The sequence below is a fragment of the Procambarus clarkii genome, chromosome 53 (genome assembly GCF_040958095.1).
Source record: "Procambarus clarkii isolate CNS0578487 chromosome 53, FALCON_Pclarkii_2.0, whole genome shotgun sequence".
NCBI lineage: Eukaryota > Metazoa > Arthropoda > Malacostraca > Decapoda > Cambaridae > Procambarus > Procambarus clarkii.
Window position 1 is genome coordinate 33,757,185 of NC_091202.1, and position 19,357 is coordinate 33,776,541.

A 19,357-nucleotide genomic window follows, 5' to 3' on the forward strand; every position below is an offset into this window, starting at 1 on the left:
GATTGCAAGGCCATAAAAGGACAGAGGAGTGTCCCACGGAGCATCACACTCCGGCAGCCGCCCCCGAAGCCCCCAACGGGCCGGATGGGGAGGGGGAGAAAAGGTTATAGTGAATTCACGTTCATCATTTGGAGTGAATAACTCTACGGACCTGACCGGCCATATTTCACTTAGTTTTTGGCGATACCTGGTTGAGACCTGGTTGATGAGCTTTTGGGAGTTCTTCTACTCCCCAAGCCCGACCCGAGGCCAGACTTGACTTGTGAGAGTTTGGTCCACCAGGCTGTTGTTTTGGAGCGGTCCGCAGGCCCACATACCCTCCACAGCTCGATTGGTCCGGCACTCCTTGAAGGAAACAAACTAGTTTCCTCTTGAAGATGTCTACGGTTGTTCCGGCAATATTTCTGATGCTCGCTGGTAGGACGTTGAACAACCGCGGACCTCTGATGTTCATACAGTGTTCTCTGATTGTGCCTATGGCACCTCTGCTCGGGCGAGAAGAGCCCGACTTCCTAAAGGACCCACCGTACATAGACATAGCTTACTTCATGCAAGACGGGTAAATATTACAGGTACAGTGTTGACAGCTGAGTTTAGTTGGGAGTCCTGGGGTGTGGCACACGACGATCAGGAGTCCTGGGGTGTGGCACACGACGTTCTGGAGTCCTGGGGTGTGGCACACGACGTTCTGGAGTCCTGGGGTGTGGCTCACGACGTTCAGGAGTCCTGGGGTGTGGCACACGACGTTCTGGAGTCCTGGGGTGTGGCACACGACGTTCTGGAGTCCTGGGGTGTGGCTCACGACGATCAGGAGTCCTGGGGTGTGGCACACGACGTTCTGGAGTCCTGGGGTGTGGCTCACGACGTTCAGGAGTCCTGGGGTGTGGCACACGACGTTCTGGAGTCCTGGGGTGTGGCACACGACGTTCTGGAGTCCTGGGGTGTAGCTCACGACGTTCAGGAGTCCTGGGGTGTGGCACACGACGATCAGGAGTCCTGGGGTGTGGCGCACGACGTTCTGGAGTCCTGGGGTGTGGCTCACGACGACCCGGAGTCCTAGGGTGTGGCACACGACGTTCTGGAGTCCTGGGGTGTGGCTCACGACGACCCGGAGTCCTGGGGTGTGGCACACGACGTTCTGGTGTCCTGGGGTGTGGCACACGACGTTCTGGAGTCCTGGGGTGTGGCACACGACGTTCTGGAGTCCTGGGGTGTGGCTCACGACGACCCGGAGTCCTAGGGTGTGGCTCACGACGTTCTGGAGTCCTGGGGTGTGGCTCACGACGACCCGGAGTCCTAGGGTGTGGCACACGACGTTCTGGAGTCCTGGGGTGTGGCTCACGACGACCCGGAGTCCTAGGGTGTGGCTCACGACGTTCTGGAGTCCTGGGGTGTGGCACACGACGTTCTGGAGTCCTGGGGTGTGGCACACGACGTTCTGGAGTCCTGGGATGTGGCACACGACGTTCTGGAGTCCTGGGGTGTGGCTCACGACGACCCGGAGTCCTAGGGTGTGGCTCACGACGTTCTGGAGTCCTGGGGTGTGGCTCACGACGACCCGGAGTCCTGGGGTGTGGCACACGACGTTCTGGAGTCCTGGGGTGTGGCACACGACGTTCTGGAGTCCTGGGGTGTGGCTCACGACGACCCGGAGTCCTGGGGTGTGGCGCACGACGTTCTGGAGTCCTGGGGTGTGGCTCACGACGACCCGGAGTCCTAGGGTGTGGCACACGACGTTCTGGAGTCCTGGGGTGTGGCACACGACGTTCTGGAGTCCTGGGGTGTGGCTCACGACGACCCGGAGTCCTAGGGTGTGGCTCACGACGTTCTGGAGTCCTGGGGTGTGGCTCACGACGACCCGGAGTCCTGGGGTGTGGCACACGACGTTCTGGAGTCCTGGGGTGTGGCACACGACGTTCTGGAGTCCTGGGGTGTGGCTCATGACGATCAGGAGTCCTGGGGTGTGGCGCACGACGTTCTTGTGTCCTGGGGTGTGGCTCACGACGACCCGGAGTCCTAGGGTGTGGCACACGACGTTCCGGGAGTCCTGGGGTGTGGCACACGACGACCCGGAGTCCTAGGGTGTGGCACACGACGTTCCGGGAGTCCTGGGGTGTGGCACATGACGACCCCGGAGTCCTAGGGTGTGGCACACGACGTTCCGGGAGTCCTGGGGTGTGGCACACGGCGTTCGGGAGTCCTGGGGTGTGGCTCACGACGACCCGGAGTCCTAGGGTGTGGCACACGAGGTCCGAGAGTCCTCGGGTGTGGCCCACGACGATCAGGAGTCCTCGGGTGTGGCCCACGACGATCAGGAGTCCTGGGGTGTGGTACACGACGATCAGGAGTCCTGGGGTGTGGCCCACGACGATCAGGAGTCCTGGGGTGTGGCTCACTACGTTCAGGAGTCCTGGGGTGTGGCTCACGACGACCCGGAGTCCTAGGGTGTGGCACACGACGTGTGAGAGGTCATGGACATGATAGTGATTAAAACTGCTAGACGACACACACAGCAAATCCACAGGTCATACGTCCGTGTCCTAAATACCCGTTTCACCTAGTATGACACAGACTCTAGCTTCACCTAGCATAGTGTGGGAAGTTTCCACATTAAATATACAAACACTAAATTATAACATCAATAAGATGTTGTTGATTTACATTGTTATAAAAATGATTACAGAGAATGGGAAAGGCAGCTACGATCAGCTTTCGTCACAAAATTCATCTAACTAATGATACAATACAAAATACATCAGACTAAGAGCGGGTAACCTAATAAAATTATCTCAATTAATTATACATTCAATAACAAGATTATACAATACACTCTTTACTTCTCTTGATACATTTTGCACCTGAGGAGGAGGGAGGGAGCCAGTGTGCAGAGGAGCACAGCCATGATGGTGTGTTGGGAGTGCACGGCTGGGGAGTGCACGGCTGGGGAGTGCACTGCTGGGAGTGCACGGCTGGGAATGCACGGCTGGGGAGTGCACGGCTGGGAGTGCACGGCTGGGAATGCACGGCTGAGGAGTGCACGGCTGGGAGTGCACGGCTGGGAATGCACGGCTGGGGAGTGCACGGCTGGGAGTGCACGGCTGGGAATGCACGGCTGGGGAGTGCACGGCTGGGGAGTGCACGGCTGGGGAGTACACGGCTGAGGAGTGCACGGCTGGGAGTGCACGGCTGGGGAGTGCACGGCTGCGAGTGCACGGCTGGGAGTGCACGGCTGGGAGTGCACGACTGGGAGTGCACGGCTGGGAGTGCATAGCTGGGAGTGCATAGCTGGGAGTGCATAGCTGGGAGTGCACGGCTGGGGAGTGCACGGCTGGGAGTGTACGGCTGTGAGTGCACGGCTGTGAGTGCATGGCTGGGAGTGTACGGCTGGGGAGTGTACGGCTGCGAGTGCATGGCTGGGAGTGCACGGCTGGGAGTGCACGACTGGGGAGTGCACGGCTGGGAGTGCAAGGCTGGGAGTGCACGGCTGGGAGTACACGGCTGGGATGTGCACGGTTGGGAGTGCACGGCTGGGAATGCACGGCTGGGGAGTGCACGGCTGGGGAGTGCACGGCTGGAAGTGGACGGCTGAGGAGTGCACGGCTGGGAGTGTAAGGTTGGAGTGCACGGCTGGGGAGTGCACGGCTGGGAGTACACGGCTGGGGAGTGCATGGATGGGGAGTGCATGGCTGGGAGTGCACGGCTGGGGAGTGCACGGCTGGGGAGTGCATGGCTGGGGAGTGCATGGCTGGGAGTGCACGGTTGGGGAGTGCACAGCTGGGAGTGCACGGCTGGGAGTGCACGGCTGGGGAGTGCATGGCTGGGGAGTGCACGGCTGGGGAGTGCATGGCTGGGGAGTGCATGGCTGGGAGTGCACGGTTGGGGAGTGCACGGCTGGGAGTGCACGGCTGGGAGTGCACGGCTGGGGAGTGCATGGCTGGGAGTGCACGGCTGGGAGTGCACGGCTGGGAGTGCACGGCTGGGGAGTGCATGGCTGGGAGTGCATGGCTGGGAGTGCACGGCTGGGAGTGCACGGCTGGGAGTGCACGGCTGGGAGTGCACGGCTGGGGAGTGCATGGCTGGGAGTGCACGGCTGGGGAGTGCACGGCTGGGAGTGCACGGCTGGGGAGTGCATGGCTGGGAGTGCACGACTGGGAGTGCACGGCTGGGATGTGCACGGCTGGGAGTGCACGGCTGGGAGTGCACGGCTGGGGAGTGCATGGCTGGGAGTGCACGGTTGGGGAGTGCACGGCTGGGAGTGCACGGCTGGGAGTGCACGGCTGGGGAGTGCATGGCTGGGAGTGCACGGCTGGGAGTGCACGGCTGGGGAGTGCACGGCTGGGAGTGCACGGCTGGGAGTGCACGGCTGGGAGTGCACGGCTGGGAGTGCATGGCTGGGAGTGCACGGCTGGGGAGTGCACGGCTGGGAGTGCACGGCTGGGAGTGCACGGCTGGGAGTGCACGGCTGGGGAGTGCACGGCTGGGAGTGCACGGCTGGGGAGTGCATGGCTGGGAGTGCACGGCTGGGGAGTGCACGGCTGGGAGTGCACGGCTGGGGAGTGCATGGCTGGGACGTGCACGACTGGGAGTGCACGGCTGGGAGTGCACGGCTGATGAGTGCACGACTGGGGAGTGCACGGCTGGGGAGTGCACGGCTGGGGAGTGCATGGCTGGGAGTGCACGGCTGGGGAGTGCACGGCTGGGAGTGCACGGCTGGGAGTGCACGGCTGGGGAGTGCACGGCTGGGAGTGCACGGCTGGGAGTGCATTGCTGGGAGTGCACGGCTGGGAGTGCACGGCTGGGGAGTGCACGGCTGGGAGTGCACGGCTGGGAGTGCACGGCTGGGAGTGCACGGCTGGGGAGTGCACGGCTGGGGAGTGCATGGCTGGGAGTGCACGACTGGAGTGCACGGCTGGAGTGCACGGCTGGGGAGTGCACGGCTGGGAGTGCACGGCTGGGGAGTGCATGGCTGGGAGTGCACGGCTGGGGAGTGCACGGCTGGGAGTGCACGGCTGGGGAGTGCATGGCTGGGAGTGCACGACTGGGAGTGCACGGCTGGGAGTGCACGGCTGAGAGTGCACGACTGGGAGTGCACGGCTGGGGAGTGCACGGCTGGGGAGTGCATGGCTGGGAGTGCACGGCTGGGGAGTGCACAGGCTGGGAGTGCACGGCTGGGAGTGCACGGCTGGAGTGCATAGCTGGGAGTGCAACCCCCATGGTTTACCTGTGTACCAAGAACACCACTACCCCCCCATGGTTTACCTGTGTACCAAGAACACCACTACCCCCCACCATGGTTTACCAGTGTACCAAGAACACCACTGCCCCCACCATGGTTTACCAGTGTACCAAGAACACCACTACCCCCCCCCATGGTTTACCAGTGTACCAAGAACATCACTACCCACCCACCATGGTTTACAGTGTACCAAGAACACCACTACCGCCCCCCCATGGTTTACCAGTGCACCAAGAACACCACTACCCCCCCCACCATGGTTTACCAGTGTACAAGAACACCACTACCCCCCCACATGGTTTACCAGTGTACCAAGAACACCACTACCCCCCCACCATGGTTTACCAGTGTACCAAGAACATCACTACCCCCCCACCATGGTTTTTCCAGTGTACCAAGAACACCACTGCCCCCACCATGGTTTACCAGTGTACCAAGAACACCACTACCCCCCCACCATGGTTTACCAGTGTACCAAGAACATCACTACCCCCCCACCATGGTTTACCAGTGTACCAAGAACACCACTACCCCCCCCCCACCATGGTTTACCAGTGTACCAAGAACATCACTACCCCCCCCCAGGGTTTACCAGTGTACCAAGAACATCACTCTCCCCCATGGTTTACCAGTGTACCAAGAACATCACTACCCCCCCCCCCACCATGGTTTACCAGTGTACCAAGAACACCACTACCCCCCCACCATGGTTTACCAGTGTACCAAGAACTCCACTACCCCCCCACCATGGTTTACCAGTGTACCAAGAACATCACTACCCCCCCACCATGGTTTACCAGTGTACCAAGAACACCACTACCCCCCACCATGGTTACCAGTGTACCAAGAACATCACTACCCCCCCCCACCATGGTTTACCAGTGTACCAAGAACACCACTACTCCCCCCTACCATGGTTTACCAGTGTACCAAGAACATCGCTACCCCCCACCATGGTTTACCAGTGTACCAGGAACATCACTACCCCCCCCACCATGGTTTACCAGTGTACCAAGAACATCGCTACCCCCCCCCCACCATGGTTTACTAGTGTACCAAGAACATCACTACCCCCCCCATGGTTTACCAGTGTACAAGAACACCACTACCCCCCCCCACCATGGTTTACCAGTGTACCAAGAACATCACTACCCCCCCACCATGGTTTACTAGTGTACCAAGAACATCACTACCCCCCCACCATGGTTTACCAGTGTACCAAGAACACCACTACCCCCACCATGGTTTACCAGTGTACCAAGAACACCACTACCCCCCCCATGGTTTACTAGTGTACCAAGAACATCACTACCCCCCCCCATGGTTTACCAGTGTACCAAGAACACCACTACCCCCCCCCACCATGGTTTACCAGTGTACCAAGAACACCACTACCCCCCCCAGGGTTTACCAGTGTACCAAGAACATCACTCCCCCATGGTTTACCAGTGTACCAAGAACATCACTACCCCCCCCACCATGGTATACCAGTGTACCAAGAACACCACTACCCCCCCCACCATGGTTTACCAGTGTACCAAGAACACCACTACCCCCCGCACCATGGTTTACTAGTGTACCAAGAACACCACTACCCCCCCCATGGTTTACCAGTGTACCAAGAACACCACTACCCCCCGCACCATGGTTTACTAGTGTACCAAGAACACCACTACCCCCCCCCACCATGGTTTACCAGTGTACCAAGAACACCACTACCCCCCCCCACCATGGTTTTACCAGTGTACCAAGAACACCACTACCCCCCCCCCCCACCATGGTTTACCAGTGTACCAAGAACATCACTACCGCCCCCCCACCATGGTTTACCAGTGTACCAAGAACACCACTACCCCCCCCATGGTTTACTAGTGTACCAAGAACATCACTACCCCCCCCCCCACCATGGTTTACCAGTGTACCAAGAACATCACTACCCCCCCATGGTTTACCAGTTGTACCAAGAACATCACTACCCCCACCATGGTTTACCAGTGTACCAAGAACACCACTACCCCCCCATGGTTTACCAGTGTACCAAGAACACCACTACCCCCCGCACCATGGTTTACTAGTGTACCAAGAACACCACTACCCCCCCCCACCATGGTTTACCAGTGTACCAAGAACACCACTACCCCCCGCACCATGGTTTACCAGTGTACCAAGAACACCACTACCCCCCCCACCATGGTTTACCAGTGTACCAAGAACATCACTACCGCCCCCCCACCATGGTTTACCAGTGTACCAAGAACACCACTACCCCCCCCATGGTTTACTAGTGTACCAAGAACATCACTACCCCCTCCCCCACCATGGTTTACCAGTGTACCAAGAACATCAATACCCCCCCCATGGTTTACCAGTGTACCAAGAACATCACTACCCCCACCATGGTTTACCAGTGTACCAAGAACATCACTACCGCCCCCCCACCATGGTTTACCAGTGTACCAAGAACACCACTACCCCCCCCCCATGGTTTACTAGTGTACCAAGAACATCACTACCCCCCCACAATGGTTTACTAGTGTACCAAGAACACCACTACCCCCCCCCACCATGGTTTACCAGTGTACCAAGAACACCACTACCCCCCCACCATGGTTTACAAGTGTACCAAGAACACCACTACCCCCCCCACCATGGTTTACCAGTGTACCAAGAACATCACTACCGCCCCCCCACCATGGTTTACCAGTGTACCAAGAACACCACTACCCCCCCCCATGGTTTACTAGTGTACCAAGAACATCACTACCCCCCCCCCACCATGGTTTACCAGTGTACCAAGAACATCACTACCCCCCCATGGTTTACCAGTGTACCAAGAACATCACTACCCCCACCATGGTTTACCAGTGTACCAAGAACACCACTACCCCCCCCCCCCCCACCATGGTTTACCAGTGTACCAAGAACATCACTACCGCCCCCCACCATGGTTTACTAGTGTACCAAGAACATCACTACCCCCCCATGGTTTACTGGTGTACCAAGAACATCACTACCGCCCCCCCCCACCATGGTTTACCAGTGTACCAAGAACATCACTACCCCCCCCCATGGTTTACCAGTGTACCAAGAACATCACTACCCCCCCCACCATGGTTTACCAGTGTACCAGGAACACCACTACCCCCCCCACCATGGTTTACCAGTGTACCAAGAACACCACTACCCCCCCCCATGGTTTACTAGTGTACCAAGAACACCACTACCCCCCCCATGGTTTACCAGTGTACCAAGAACACCACTACCCCCCCACCATGGTTTACCAGTGTACCAAGAACACCACTACCCCCCCACCATGGTTTACCAGTGTACCAAGAACATCACTACCGCCCCCCCACCATGGTTTACCAGTGTACCAAGAACATCACTACCGCCCCCCCATGGTTTACCAGTGTACCAAGAACACCACTACCCCCCCCCCACCATGGTTTACCAGTGTACCAAGAACACCACTACCCCCCAACCATGGTTTACCAGTGTACCAAGAACACCACTACCCCCCCACCATGGTTTACCAGTGTACCAAGAACACCACTACCCCCCCCCACCATGGTTTACCAGTGTACCAAGAACATTACTACCCCCCCACCATGGTTTACCAGTGTACCAAGAACACCACTACCCCCCGCACCATGGTTTACTAGTGTACCAAGAACACCACTACCCCCCCCATGGTTTACCAGTGTACCAAGAACACCACTACCCCCCACCATGGTTTACCAGTGTACCAAGAACACCACTACCCCCCCACCATGGTTTACCAGTGTACCAAGAACATCACTACCCCCCCCCATGGTTTACCAGTGTACCAAGAACACCACTACCCCCCCCACCATGGTTTACCAGTGTACCAAGAACATCACTACCCCCCCCCAGGGTTTACCAGTGTACCAAGAACACCACTACCCCCCCCCCACCATGGTTTACCAGTGTACCAAGAACATCACTACCCCCCCCCAGGGTTTACCAGTGTACCAAGAACACCACTACCCCCCCCCCACCTATGGTTTACCAGTATACCAAGCCCCGCCAAATAAAAGGTTGCCATGTTGTGCTAATATTATTATTGTTATTACATATATATTGTATTTGGTTCGATTGTTGACATGTTGATCAGGCTGGCGGCCAACCACATGGGCTGGACGGTAGAGCGACGGTCTCGCTTCATGCAGGTCGGCGTTCAATCCCCGACCGTCTAAGTGGTTGGACACCATTCCTTTACCCCCGTCCCATCCCAAATCATTATCCTGATCCCAGTGCTATATAGTCGTAATGGCTTGGCGCTTTCCTCTGAAAATTCTCCTGATCATGCTGGAGCTAATGGCTGAATGTAACAGGTCACACGTGACGAGTGAGACATGTTAGGGAAGCAATTGTTATTTGAAAATATGGCGCTGAAATCTTACTCTAAAACCGTAAGGCTAATTGGTTATGCTGAAAGCGTAAGGCTAGTTCACTCGGCCAAACGAGGGAACCAGCTTTACGCTAACAATTACCAAGGAAACAAGCTCAGAGTTATCAGTTAACAAATGATTCAGGAACAGCCTTGGCAATCAACGAGAAAACTAATGACAGGTTAGCAGATAACGAGTGAACTAGCGCTAAGCTACCAATTACCGTGGGAACAAACGCAAGGCTAGCAATTGCCTGGCGAACTAGGGCTTGGGAAGCAATTAAAGTCGTCTGCAACCCAATTTTACACGAGAAAATAGCACCTAATTACCTTCTTCACTCATGATTTTATTTAATTTTCTTACCCTCAACATTTTGTGAATTCCGAACAAATACCAGACACTGTGGGCTGGTGTGGGTGGTGTGACACTGTGGGCTGGTGTGGGTGGTGTGACACTGTGGGCTGGTGTGGGTGGTGTGACACTGTGGGCTGGTGTGGGTGGTGTGACACTGTGGGCTGGTGTGGGTGGTGTCACACTGTGGGCTGGTGTGGGTGGTGTCACACTGTGGGCTGGTGTGGGTGGTGTCACACTGTGGGCTGGTGTGGGTTGTGTGACACTGTGGGCTGGTGTGGGTTGTGTGACACTGTGGGCTGGTGTGGGTGGTGTGACACTGTGGGCTGGTGTGGGTGGTGTCACACTGTGGGCTGGTGTGGGTGGTGTCACACTGTGGGCTGGTGTGGGTGGTGTCACACTGTGGGCTGGTGTGGGTGGTGTGACACTGTGGGCTGGTGTGGGTGGTTTCACACTGTGGGCTGGTGTGGGTGGTGTGACACTGTGGGCTGGTGTGGGTGGTGTCACACTGTGGGCTGGTGTGGGTGGTGTCACACTGTGGGCTGGTGTGGGTGGTGTGACACTGTGGGCTGGTGTGGGTGGTGTGACACTGTGGGCTGGTGTGGGTGGTGTCACACTGTGGGCTGGTGTGGGTGGTGTGACACTGTGGGCTGGTGTGGGTGGTGTGACACTGTGGGCTGGTGTGGGTGGTGTCACACTGTGGGCTGGTGTGGGTGGTGTGACACTGCTGGCTGGTGTGGGTGGTGTCACACTGTGGGCTGGTGTGGGTGGTGTGACACTGTGGGCTGGTGTGGGTGGTGTCACACTGTGGGCTGGTGTGGGTGGTGTGACACTGTGGGCTGGTGTGGGTGGTGTGACACTGTGGGGTAGTGTGAGTGGTGTGACACTGTGGGCGGTGTGGGTGGTGTGACACTGTGGGCTGGTGTGGGTGGTGTCACACTGTGGGCTGGTGTGGGTGGTGTGACACTGTGGGCTGGTGTGGGTGGTGTGACACTGTGGGGTGGTGTGAGTGGTGTGACACTGTGGGCTGGTGTGGGTGGTGTGACACTGTGGGCTGGTGTGGGTGGTGTGACACTGTGGGGTGGTGTCACACTGTGGGCTGGTGTGGGTGGTGTCACACTGTGGGCTGGTGTGGGTGGTGTCACACTGTGGGCTGGTGTGGGTGGTGTCACACTGTGGGCTGGTGTGGGTGGTGTGACACAGTGGGCTGGTGTGAGTGGTGTAACACTGTGGGCTGGTGTGGGTGGTGTGACACTGTGGGCTGGTGTGGGTGGTGTGACACTGTGGGCTGGTGTGGGTGGTGTGACACTGTGGGCTGGTGTGGGTGTGTCACACTGTGGGCTAGTGTGGTGGTGTCACACTGTGGGCTGGTTTGGGTAGTGTCACACTGTGGGCTGGTGTGGGTGGTGTCACACTGTGGGCTGGTGTGGGTGGTGTCACACTGTGGGGTGGTGTGGGTGATGTCACACTGTGGGGTGGTGTGGGTAGTGTCACATTGTGGGCTGGTGTGGTGGTGTCAAACTGTGGGCTGGTGTGGGTAGTGTCACATTGTGGGCTGGCGTGGTGGTGTCACACTGGGCTGGTTGTCGTGGTGTCACACTGTGGGCTGGTGTGGGTGGTGTCACACTGTGGGCTGGTGTGGTGGTGTGACACTGTGGGCTGGTGTGGGTAGTGTCACACTGTGGGCTGGTGTGGGTGGTGTCACACTGTGGGCTGGTGTGGGTGGTGTCACACTGTGGGCTGGTGTGGGTGGTGTCAAACTGTGGGCTGGTGTGGGTGGTGTCAAACTGTGGGCTGGTGTGGGTGGTGTCAAACTGTGGGCTGGTGTGGGTGGTGTCACACTGTGGGCTGGTGTGGGTGGTGTCACACTGTGGGCTGGTGTGGGTGGTGTCAAACTGTGGGCTGGTGTTGGTGGTGTCAAACTGTGGGCTGGTGTGGGTGGTGTCAAACTGTGGGCTGGTGTGGGTGGGGTCAAACTGTGGGCTGGTTGTCGTGGTGTCACACTGTACTCACCTATTTGTGCTTGCGGGGGTTGAGCTCTGGCTCTTTGGTCCCGCCTCTCAACTGTCAATCAACTGATGTACAGGTTCCTGAGCCTACTGGGCTCTATCATATGTACACTTGAAACTGTGTATGGAGTCAGCCTCCAACACATCACTGCCTAATGCATTCCACCTGTTAACTACTCTGACACTGAAAAAGTTCTTTCTTACGTCCCTGTGGCTCATTTGGGTACTCAGTTTCCACCTGTGTCCCCTTGTTCGCGTACCACCAGTGTTGAACAGTTTATCCTTGTCTACCCTGTCAATTCCCCTGAGGATTTTGTAGGTTGTGATCATGTCTCCCCTTACTCTTCTGTCTTCCAGTGTCGTGAGCTGCATTTCACGCAGCCTTTCCTCGTAACTCATGTCTCTTAGTTCTGGGACTAGCGTAGTGGTATGCCTCTGAACTTTTTCAAGCTTCGTCTTGTGCTTAACAAGGTACGGGCTCCATGCTGGGGCCGCATACTCCAGGATTGGTCTTACATATGTGGTGTACAAGGTTCTGAATGATTCCTTACACAGGTTCCTGAAGGCTGTTCTTATGTTAGCCAGTCTCGCATATGCCGCAGACGTTAGTCTTTTAATGTGTGGTTCAGGAGACAGGTTTGGTGTGATATCAACTCCTAGATCTTTCTCTCTGTCCTTTTCCTGAAGTACTTCATCTCCTATTGGGTATCCTGTGTCAGGCCTCCTATTTCCACTGCCTAGTTGCATTACCTTACATTTATTCGGGTTGAACTTTAGTAGCCATTTGTTGGACCATTCATTCAGTCTGTCTAGGTCATCTTGTAGCCTCATACTATCTTCCTCTATTTTAATCCTCCTCATAATTGTTGTATCATCACGAAATAATGATAGTAACTATTCCATACCCTCTGGGAGATTATTTACATATATCAGAAACAGTATAGGTCGAAGAACTGAACCCTGCGGGACTCCACTGATGACGCCTCGCCAATCTGAGACCTCACCCTTCACAGTGACTCGCTGTCTTCTGTCGCTTAGGTACTCTCTTGTCCAATGGAGTACCTTCCCTTTCACTCCTGCCTGCATCTTCAGCTTTTGCAATAGCCTCTTGTGTGGTACTGTGTCAAAGGCTTTCTGATAATCCAAAAATATGCTGTCTGCCAACCACTCTCTTTCTTGCCTGATTTTTGTTGCCTGGTCGTAGAATTCAATTAATACTGTGAGGCAGGACTCACAGATGGCAAGATGGCATGAACAGATGGCAACCCATGGTTTAATCAGAGATGTAAGCTAGTTAAGCAGCAAAGTAAAAGAGCGTGGAGAAACTATAGGAATAACAGGACACTTGAGAGCAGAGAAAGATACCAGAATGCCAGGAATGAATCCGTCAGGGTGAGAAGAAAGGCAGAAGGGCAATACGAAAATAAAATAGCAAGCAAGGCAAAGACTCAACCTAAATTACACCACAGCCACATTAGGATTAAAACAAGTTAAAGAACAGGTAATGAAACTGAGGACAGGGGTTCATGTTCATGTTGACAGGTTCATGTTGTGTTACAAAGTTCCTTCGCTCCAGATGCTCCACTAGCTTTTTTTTGCACAATCTTCTCCATCAACTTGCATGATATGCAGGTTTGGGACACTGGCCTGTAGTTCAGTGCCTCCTGTCTCTCCCCCTTCTTGTATATCGGGACTACATAAGCCTTCTTCAAAATATTTAGCAGTTTCCCTGTTACCAGTGATTTGTTGACTGGTACAACACCCTCCATAGTGTTATACACTTTGGAGAGTGGTAGGCACAGTGCTTCTGCTCCTTCCTTTAGTATCCAAGGGGAGATTCCATTCGGGCCAATAGCCTTTGCCACATCCAACTCTAGCAAGAGCTTCCTTACATCCTCACTGGTAATCCCAAACTCTTCTAGTGGTGCCTGGTTAACTATTCCCTCTCTTATCTCTGGAACCTCTTCTTGCTCTAATGTGAAGACCTCTTGGAATTTCTTATTCAGTTCCTCGCACACTTCCTTGTCGTTTATAGTGAGTGAATCTGTCTGCCCCTGTCCTCAGTTTCATTACCTGTTCTTTAACTTGTTTTAATCCTAATGTGGCTGTGGTGTAATTTAGGTTGAGTCTTTGCCTTGCTTGCTATTTTATTTTCGTATTGCCCTTCTGCCTTTCTTCTCACCCTGACGGATTCATTCCTGGCATTCTGGTATCTTTCTCTGCTCTCAAGTGTCCTGTTATTCCTATAGTTTCTCCACGCTCTTTTACTTTGCTGCTTAACTAGCTTACATCTCTGATTAAACCATGGGTTTCTCATCTTCATTTCACTGTTTTCCTTTTGGACTGGGACAAACTTGTCTGCTGCCTCCTTACACTTGTGCGTGATGTAGTTCTTCATGTCCTGGGCCGTCTTTCCCACGAGCTCTGTTTCCCATGGTATATCTGTCAGGAATTTTCTTATCTCCTCATAGTTTCTCTTTTGAAATGAAAGCCTTTTGTTTTCAGTTCCCCTCCTTGAGTTCATTCACCCTTCTTCGACCAGATACTCAAATGTCAGTACACTATGATCGCTCATTCCTACCGGGGCCTCGAAACCGATTTCCCTTATGTCGGAGTCGTTCAGAGGGAAGACTAGGTCAAGTCTCGCTACACCCCTAGGACACCCACCACACCCCTGGTGTGTGTGTGTGTGTGTGTGTGTGTGTGTAATTACCTAAGTGTAATTACCTAAGTGTAGTTACAGGATGAGAGCTACGCTCGTGGTGTCCCGTCTTCCCAGCACTCTTTGTCATATAACGCTTTTAACAATATAATATAAAATTCAATAATATATATATATATAGATATATATATATATATATATATATATATATATATATATATATATATATATATATATATAATGCACAGACTACCCTATTCCAGTAGCTGAAGTTTATAACTTTTTTTTTTTTTTTTTTTTTTTTTTAGACACTCAACCCACCAGGGGACTCGAACACTGGCCAACGAGGTGGCAGTTGCATGCTGTATCCACTACACTATACTTCAAAGCCATAAAAAATGAAAGTAATTATAGTAACTATTTGAACAAATCCACAAGGGCCGTGACGAGGATTCGAACCTGCGTCCGGGAGCATCCCAGACACTGCCTTAATCGACTGAGCTTAATCCCGCAGCCTTTAAAAATATATATGGGGTGTCGTTTTTCTTGGGGCAAGAATATGCCTGTGCGGGGCCCCTAAGCCTCTGGTTGGCCCACTAAGTGTTACTCAATGAACAACTCCACAAGGGCCGCGACGAGGATTCGAACCTACCTCCGAGATCATCCCAGACGGTGCCTTAATCATCGATGCATCGCGTTATTATATCGCGATGTTATATTACGTTATTATATATTATTATTTATCGCGTGTGTGTGTGTGTGTGTGTGTGTGTGTGTGTGTGTGTGTGTGTGTTGCGTTGACACTAAAGTTTCTCAGTTCATCACATTGTTTTGAAGCTTTGGTATAGTAGGGGAGAGGGATGACGCCTGCTCGTGTTCGTGGACTCACCACATGTACTCTGTAGAAGTCTGTGCGACATCACCTCATAATGTATAACTATGCCTGCACCTGTACTACGCTTTGTAACTTTCGCTAACAAGCGCGTTACAACTTTACTTACAAGAAACGTTATGCGTGTGTTAGTGACTTTGCAAGAATGTAAAAATATCACCCTAATGTAATCTCACCAAAGTATTGGACCTTCTTTTAAATAAAATCTTTTATTATTATTATAGAAATTGCTGTTTAATTTTTGCTGACTGTTCATGCACAATTTGTAGCATTATTAAACCCACGGGGATTGTCATGCTAACATTTTAATACGCGTAATGGGGTTTGTTTTCATGTCCACTCTTGTCACATTCTAACAATTACCCTGCCATTGTGTATATTTCTTCTGGCACAATAAGGTGCTCGTTTAGTCGTGTAATTCACTGTTGTGTTGCCTCACCCTTGCTGGCAGTGTAAGAGTTTACAGCTACTCGAGGACCAACCGATGGATGATTCAACTGTTGGTTTACTAGAAGGTTAATCAGCATGGAAGAGGCCTGTCTCATTACAAGGGAGATCAGTCTGTAAAACTATATATGGAGGATCGTTTGGTCGTCTGTGTTTGTATGTGAGAGGAATATGTATGTTGCTGTGGCGCTGTGAATGCGCCATTCACTGTGCCAAGACACAGTGAATGGTGAGAGTATTTATTCATTATTGATTTACTAGCTGTGCCCTGTCACGCGTTGCTGTGGCTCAGCAACGTGCATGAGCTGAGTCACAGCAAGCCTACCTTGTTCCCCCGTCCTCCCCACCATTCCCCCTCCCCCGTCCCCTCGTCCTCCCAATCATTCCCCCACTCCATTGTCCCCTCGTCCTCCCCAACACCTCTCCACCTGGGGGGTTATTCGGGACCAAAGAGCCAGAGCTCAGCCCCTGCAAGCACACCTAAGTGAGTACCAATCCCCGCCCCGTCGTCCTCTCCACCATCCCCAACTCCTTCGTTCCCTCGTCCTCCCCACAATTCCCCATTCCCCAATCCCCTCGTCCTCCCCACCGTCCCTCACTCCCCCATCCCCTCGTCTTCCCCACCATTACCCTCTCTCCCGTCTCCTCGCCCACCCCCCACCATCCCATATTCCGTCCCCTTGTTCTCCCTACCATTCCCCACTCCCTCGGTCAATGCGTTCCCAAATGATCTGTTGTTCCCATCACTAAAAAAATAAGAACACACAGAAATCACTATAGCGTGATAAATCAAATAAACAAATCCACAAGGGCCGTGACGAGGATTCGAACCGACGTCCGAGAGTATCCCAGACGCTACCTTAATCGACTGAGCTACGACATGGTCAAAAGAGTTGAAACCAAAAGTTATACTGAACTTACTTGGATCCTACAGCCTCTGCAGACATAAACCAGGGTTTTACACAACTCACCCATGCTCTCGAGCTATGTCAATAGGCCGTTCTACCTCTTTACCCTTATTTCTTTACACACAAAAATCACAATAGCGTGATGCATCAAATGAACAAATCCTATTTGTTCTATTTGTAATCAGTGAAGAACTGTCGGAGATTACCGCGTGTGTTGCTCCTACGTCCAACAGATGGCACTCTTTAAACAATAAAAACCATGTTTTTACCTGTCACAGACAGGTAAAATGAACAGACAGGCATGTATATAGTAGCTATATAAAAACGCTCGCATTCGAATGCAACGTTGTGTCAAATCTCAAAGCAATCGGTAAAGAGGTTTCGGAGATTTCCCTTCCATAAAAACTCATGAAAAACACAGTTTTTCACAAAAAAAAACAGATTTTTACCTGTCACAGACGTGATATCTAGACAGTAGGTATATAAAAACAGGCTTGTATGAGAATGGAACGTTGTGTTCCATTCGCCCTCCTCACTATCCCCCACTCCCTCGTCCCGTGTTCCAAACCAATCGGTGAAGAACTTTCGGAGATTAACGATTTTGAATATTTAAATTTGTATTTATATAGATATGTTGAAGCCTAGTTATGATGATAAAAGGATTTCTGCAAAGCGAATTGATCAAGAGGAGAGCAGTAGTCTAGTGACGAGAGCAGTAGTCTAGTGACGAGAGCAGTAGTCTAGTGACGAGAGCAGTAGTCTAGTGACGAGAGCAGTAGTCTAGTGACGAGAGCAGTAGTCTAGTGACGAGACCAGTAGTCTAGTGACGAGAGCAGTAGTCTAGTGACGAGAGCAGTAGTCTAGTGACGAGAGCAGTAGTCTAGTGACGAGAGCAGTAGCCTAGTGACGAGAGCAGTAGTCTAGTGACGAGAGCAGTAGTCTAGTGACGAGAGCAGTAGTCTAGTGACGAGAGCAGCAGTCTAGTGACGAGACCAGTAGTCTAGTGACGAGACCAGTAGTCTAGTGACGAGAGCAGTAGTCTAGTGACGAGAGCAGTAGTCTAGTGACGAGAGCAGTAGTCTAGTGACGAGAGCAGTAGTCTAGTGACGAGAGCAGTAGCCTAGTGACGAGAGCAGTAGCCTAGTGACGAGAGCAGTAGTCTAGTGACGAGAGCAGTAGCCTAGTGACGAGAGCAGTAGTCTAGTGACGAGAGCAGTAGTCTAGTGACGAGAGCAGTAGTCTAGTGACGAGAGCAGTAGTCTAGTGACGAGAGCAGTAGTCTAGTGACGAGAGCAGTAGCCTAGTGACGAGAGCAGTAGCCTAGTGACGAGAGCAGTAGCCTAGTGACGAGAGCAGTAGTCTAGTGACGAGAGCAGTAGTCTAGTGACGAGAGCAGTAGTCTAGTGACGAGAGCAGTAGTCTAGTGACGAGAGCAGTAGTCTAGTGACGAGAGCAGTAGTCTAGTGACGAGAGCAGTAGCCTAGTGACGAGAGCAGTAGTCTAGTGACGAGAGCAGTAGTCTAGTGACGAGAGCAGTAGTCTAGTGACGAGAGCAGTAGCCTAGTGACGAGACCAGTAGTCTAGTGACGAGAGCAGTAGTCTAGTGACGAGAGCAGTAGTCTAGTGACGAGAGCAGTAGTGACGAGAGCAGTAGTCTAGTGACGAGAGCAGTAGTCTAGTGACGAGAGCAGTAGCCTAGTGACGAGAGCAGTAGTCTAGTGACGAGAGCAGTAGTGACGAGAGCAGTAGTCTAGTGACGAGAGCAGTAGTGACGAGAGCAGTAGTCTAGTGACGAGAGCAGTAGCCTAGTGACGAGACCAGTAGTCTAGTGACGAGAGCAGTAGTCTAGTGACGAGACCAGTAGTCTAGTGACGAGACCAGTAGTCTAGTGACGAGAGCAGTAGTCTAGTGACGAGACCAGTAGTTTAGTGACGAGAGCAGTAGCCTAGTGACGAGACCAGTAGTCTAGTGACGAGACCAGTAGTCTAGTGACGAGAGCAGTAGTCTAGTGACGAGAGCAGTAGCCTAGTGACGAGAGCAGTAGTCTAGTGACGAGAGCAGTAGCCTAGTGACGAGAGCAGTAGTCTAGTGACGAGAGCAGTAGTCTAGTGACGAGACCAGTAGTCTAGTGACGAGACCAGTAGTCTAGTGACGAGAGCAGTAGTCTAGTGACGAGAGCAGTAGTCTAGTGACGAGAGCAGTAGCCTAGTGACGAGACCAGTAGTCTAGTGACGAGAGCAGTAGTCTAGTGACGAGACCAGTAGTTTAGTGACGAGAGCAGTAGCCTAGTGACGAGACCAGTAGTCTAGTGACGAGACCAGTAGTCTAGTGACGAGAGCAGTAGTCTAGTGACGAGAGCAGTAGTCTAGTGACGAGACCAGTAGTCTAGTGACGAGAGCAGTAGTCTAGTGACGAGAGCAGTAGCCTAGTGACGAGAGCA

At 53.3% G+C, this 19,357-nt stretch overlaps 1 protein-coding gene across 1 annotated transcript; it reads right to left on the reverse strand.

The window, feature by feature from the left end:
- Window positions 1–541: 541 nt before the first annotated feature.
- Window positions 542–1,942, reverse strand: LOC138352495 (mucin-19-like). The gene has a single exon (XM_069304996.1). It carries the CDS (start codon window positions 1,940–1,942, stop codon window positions 542–544), a length of 1,401 nt encoding a protein of 466 aa, XP_069161097.1.
- Window positions 1,943–19,357: the final 17,415 nt, after the last annotated feature.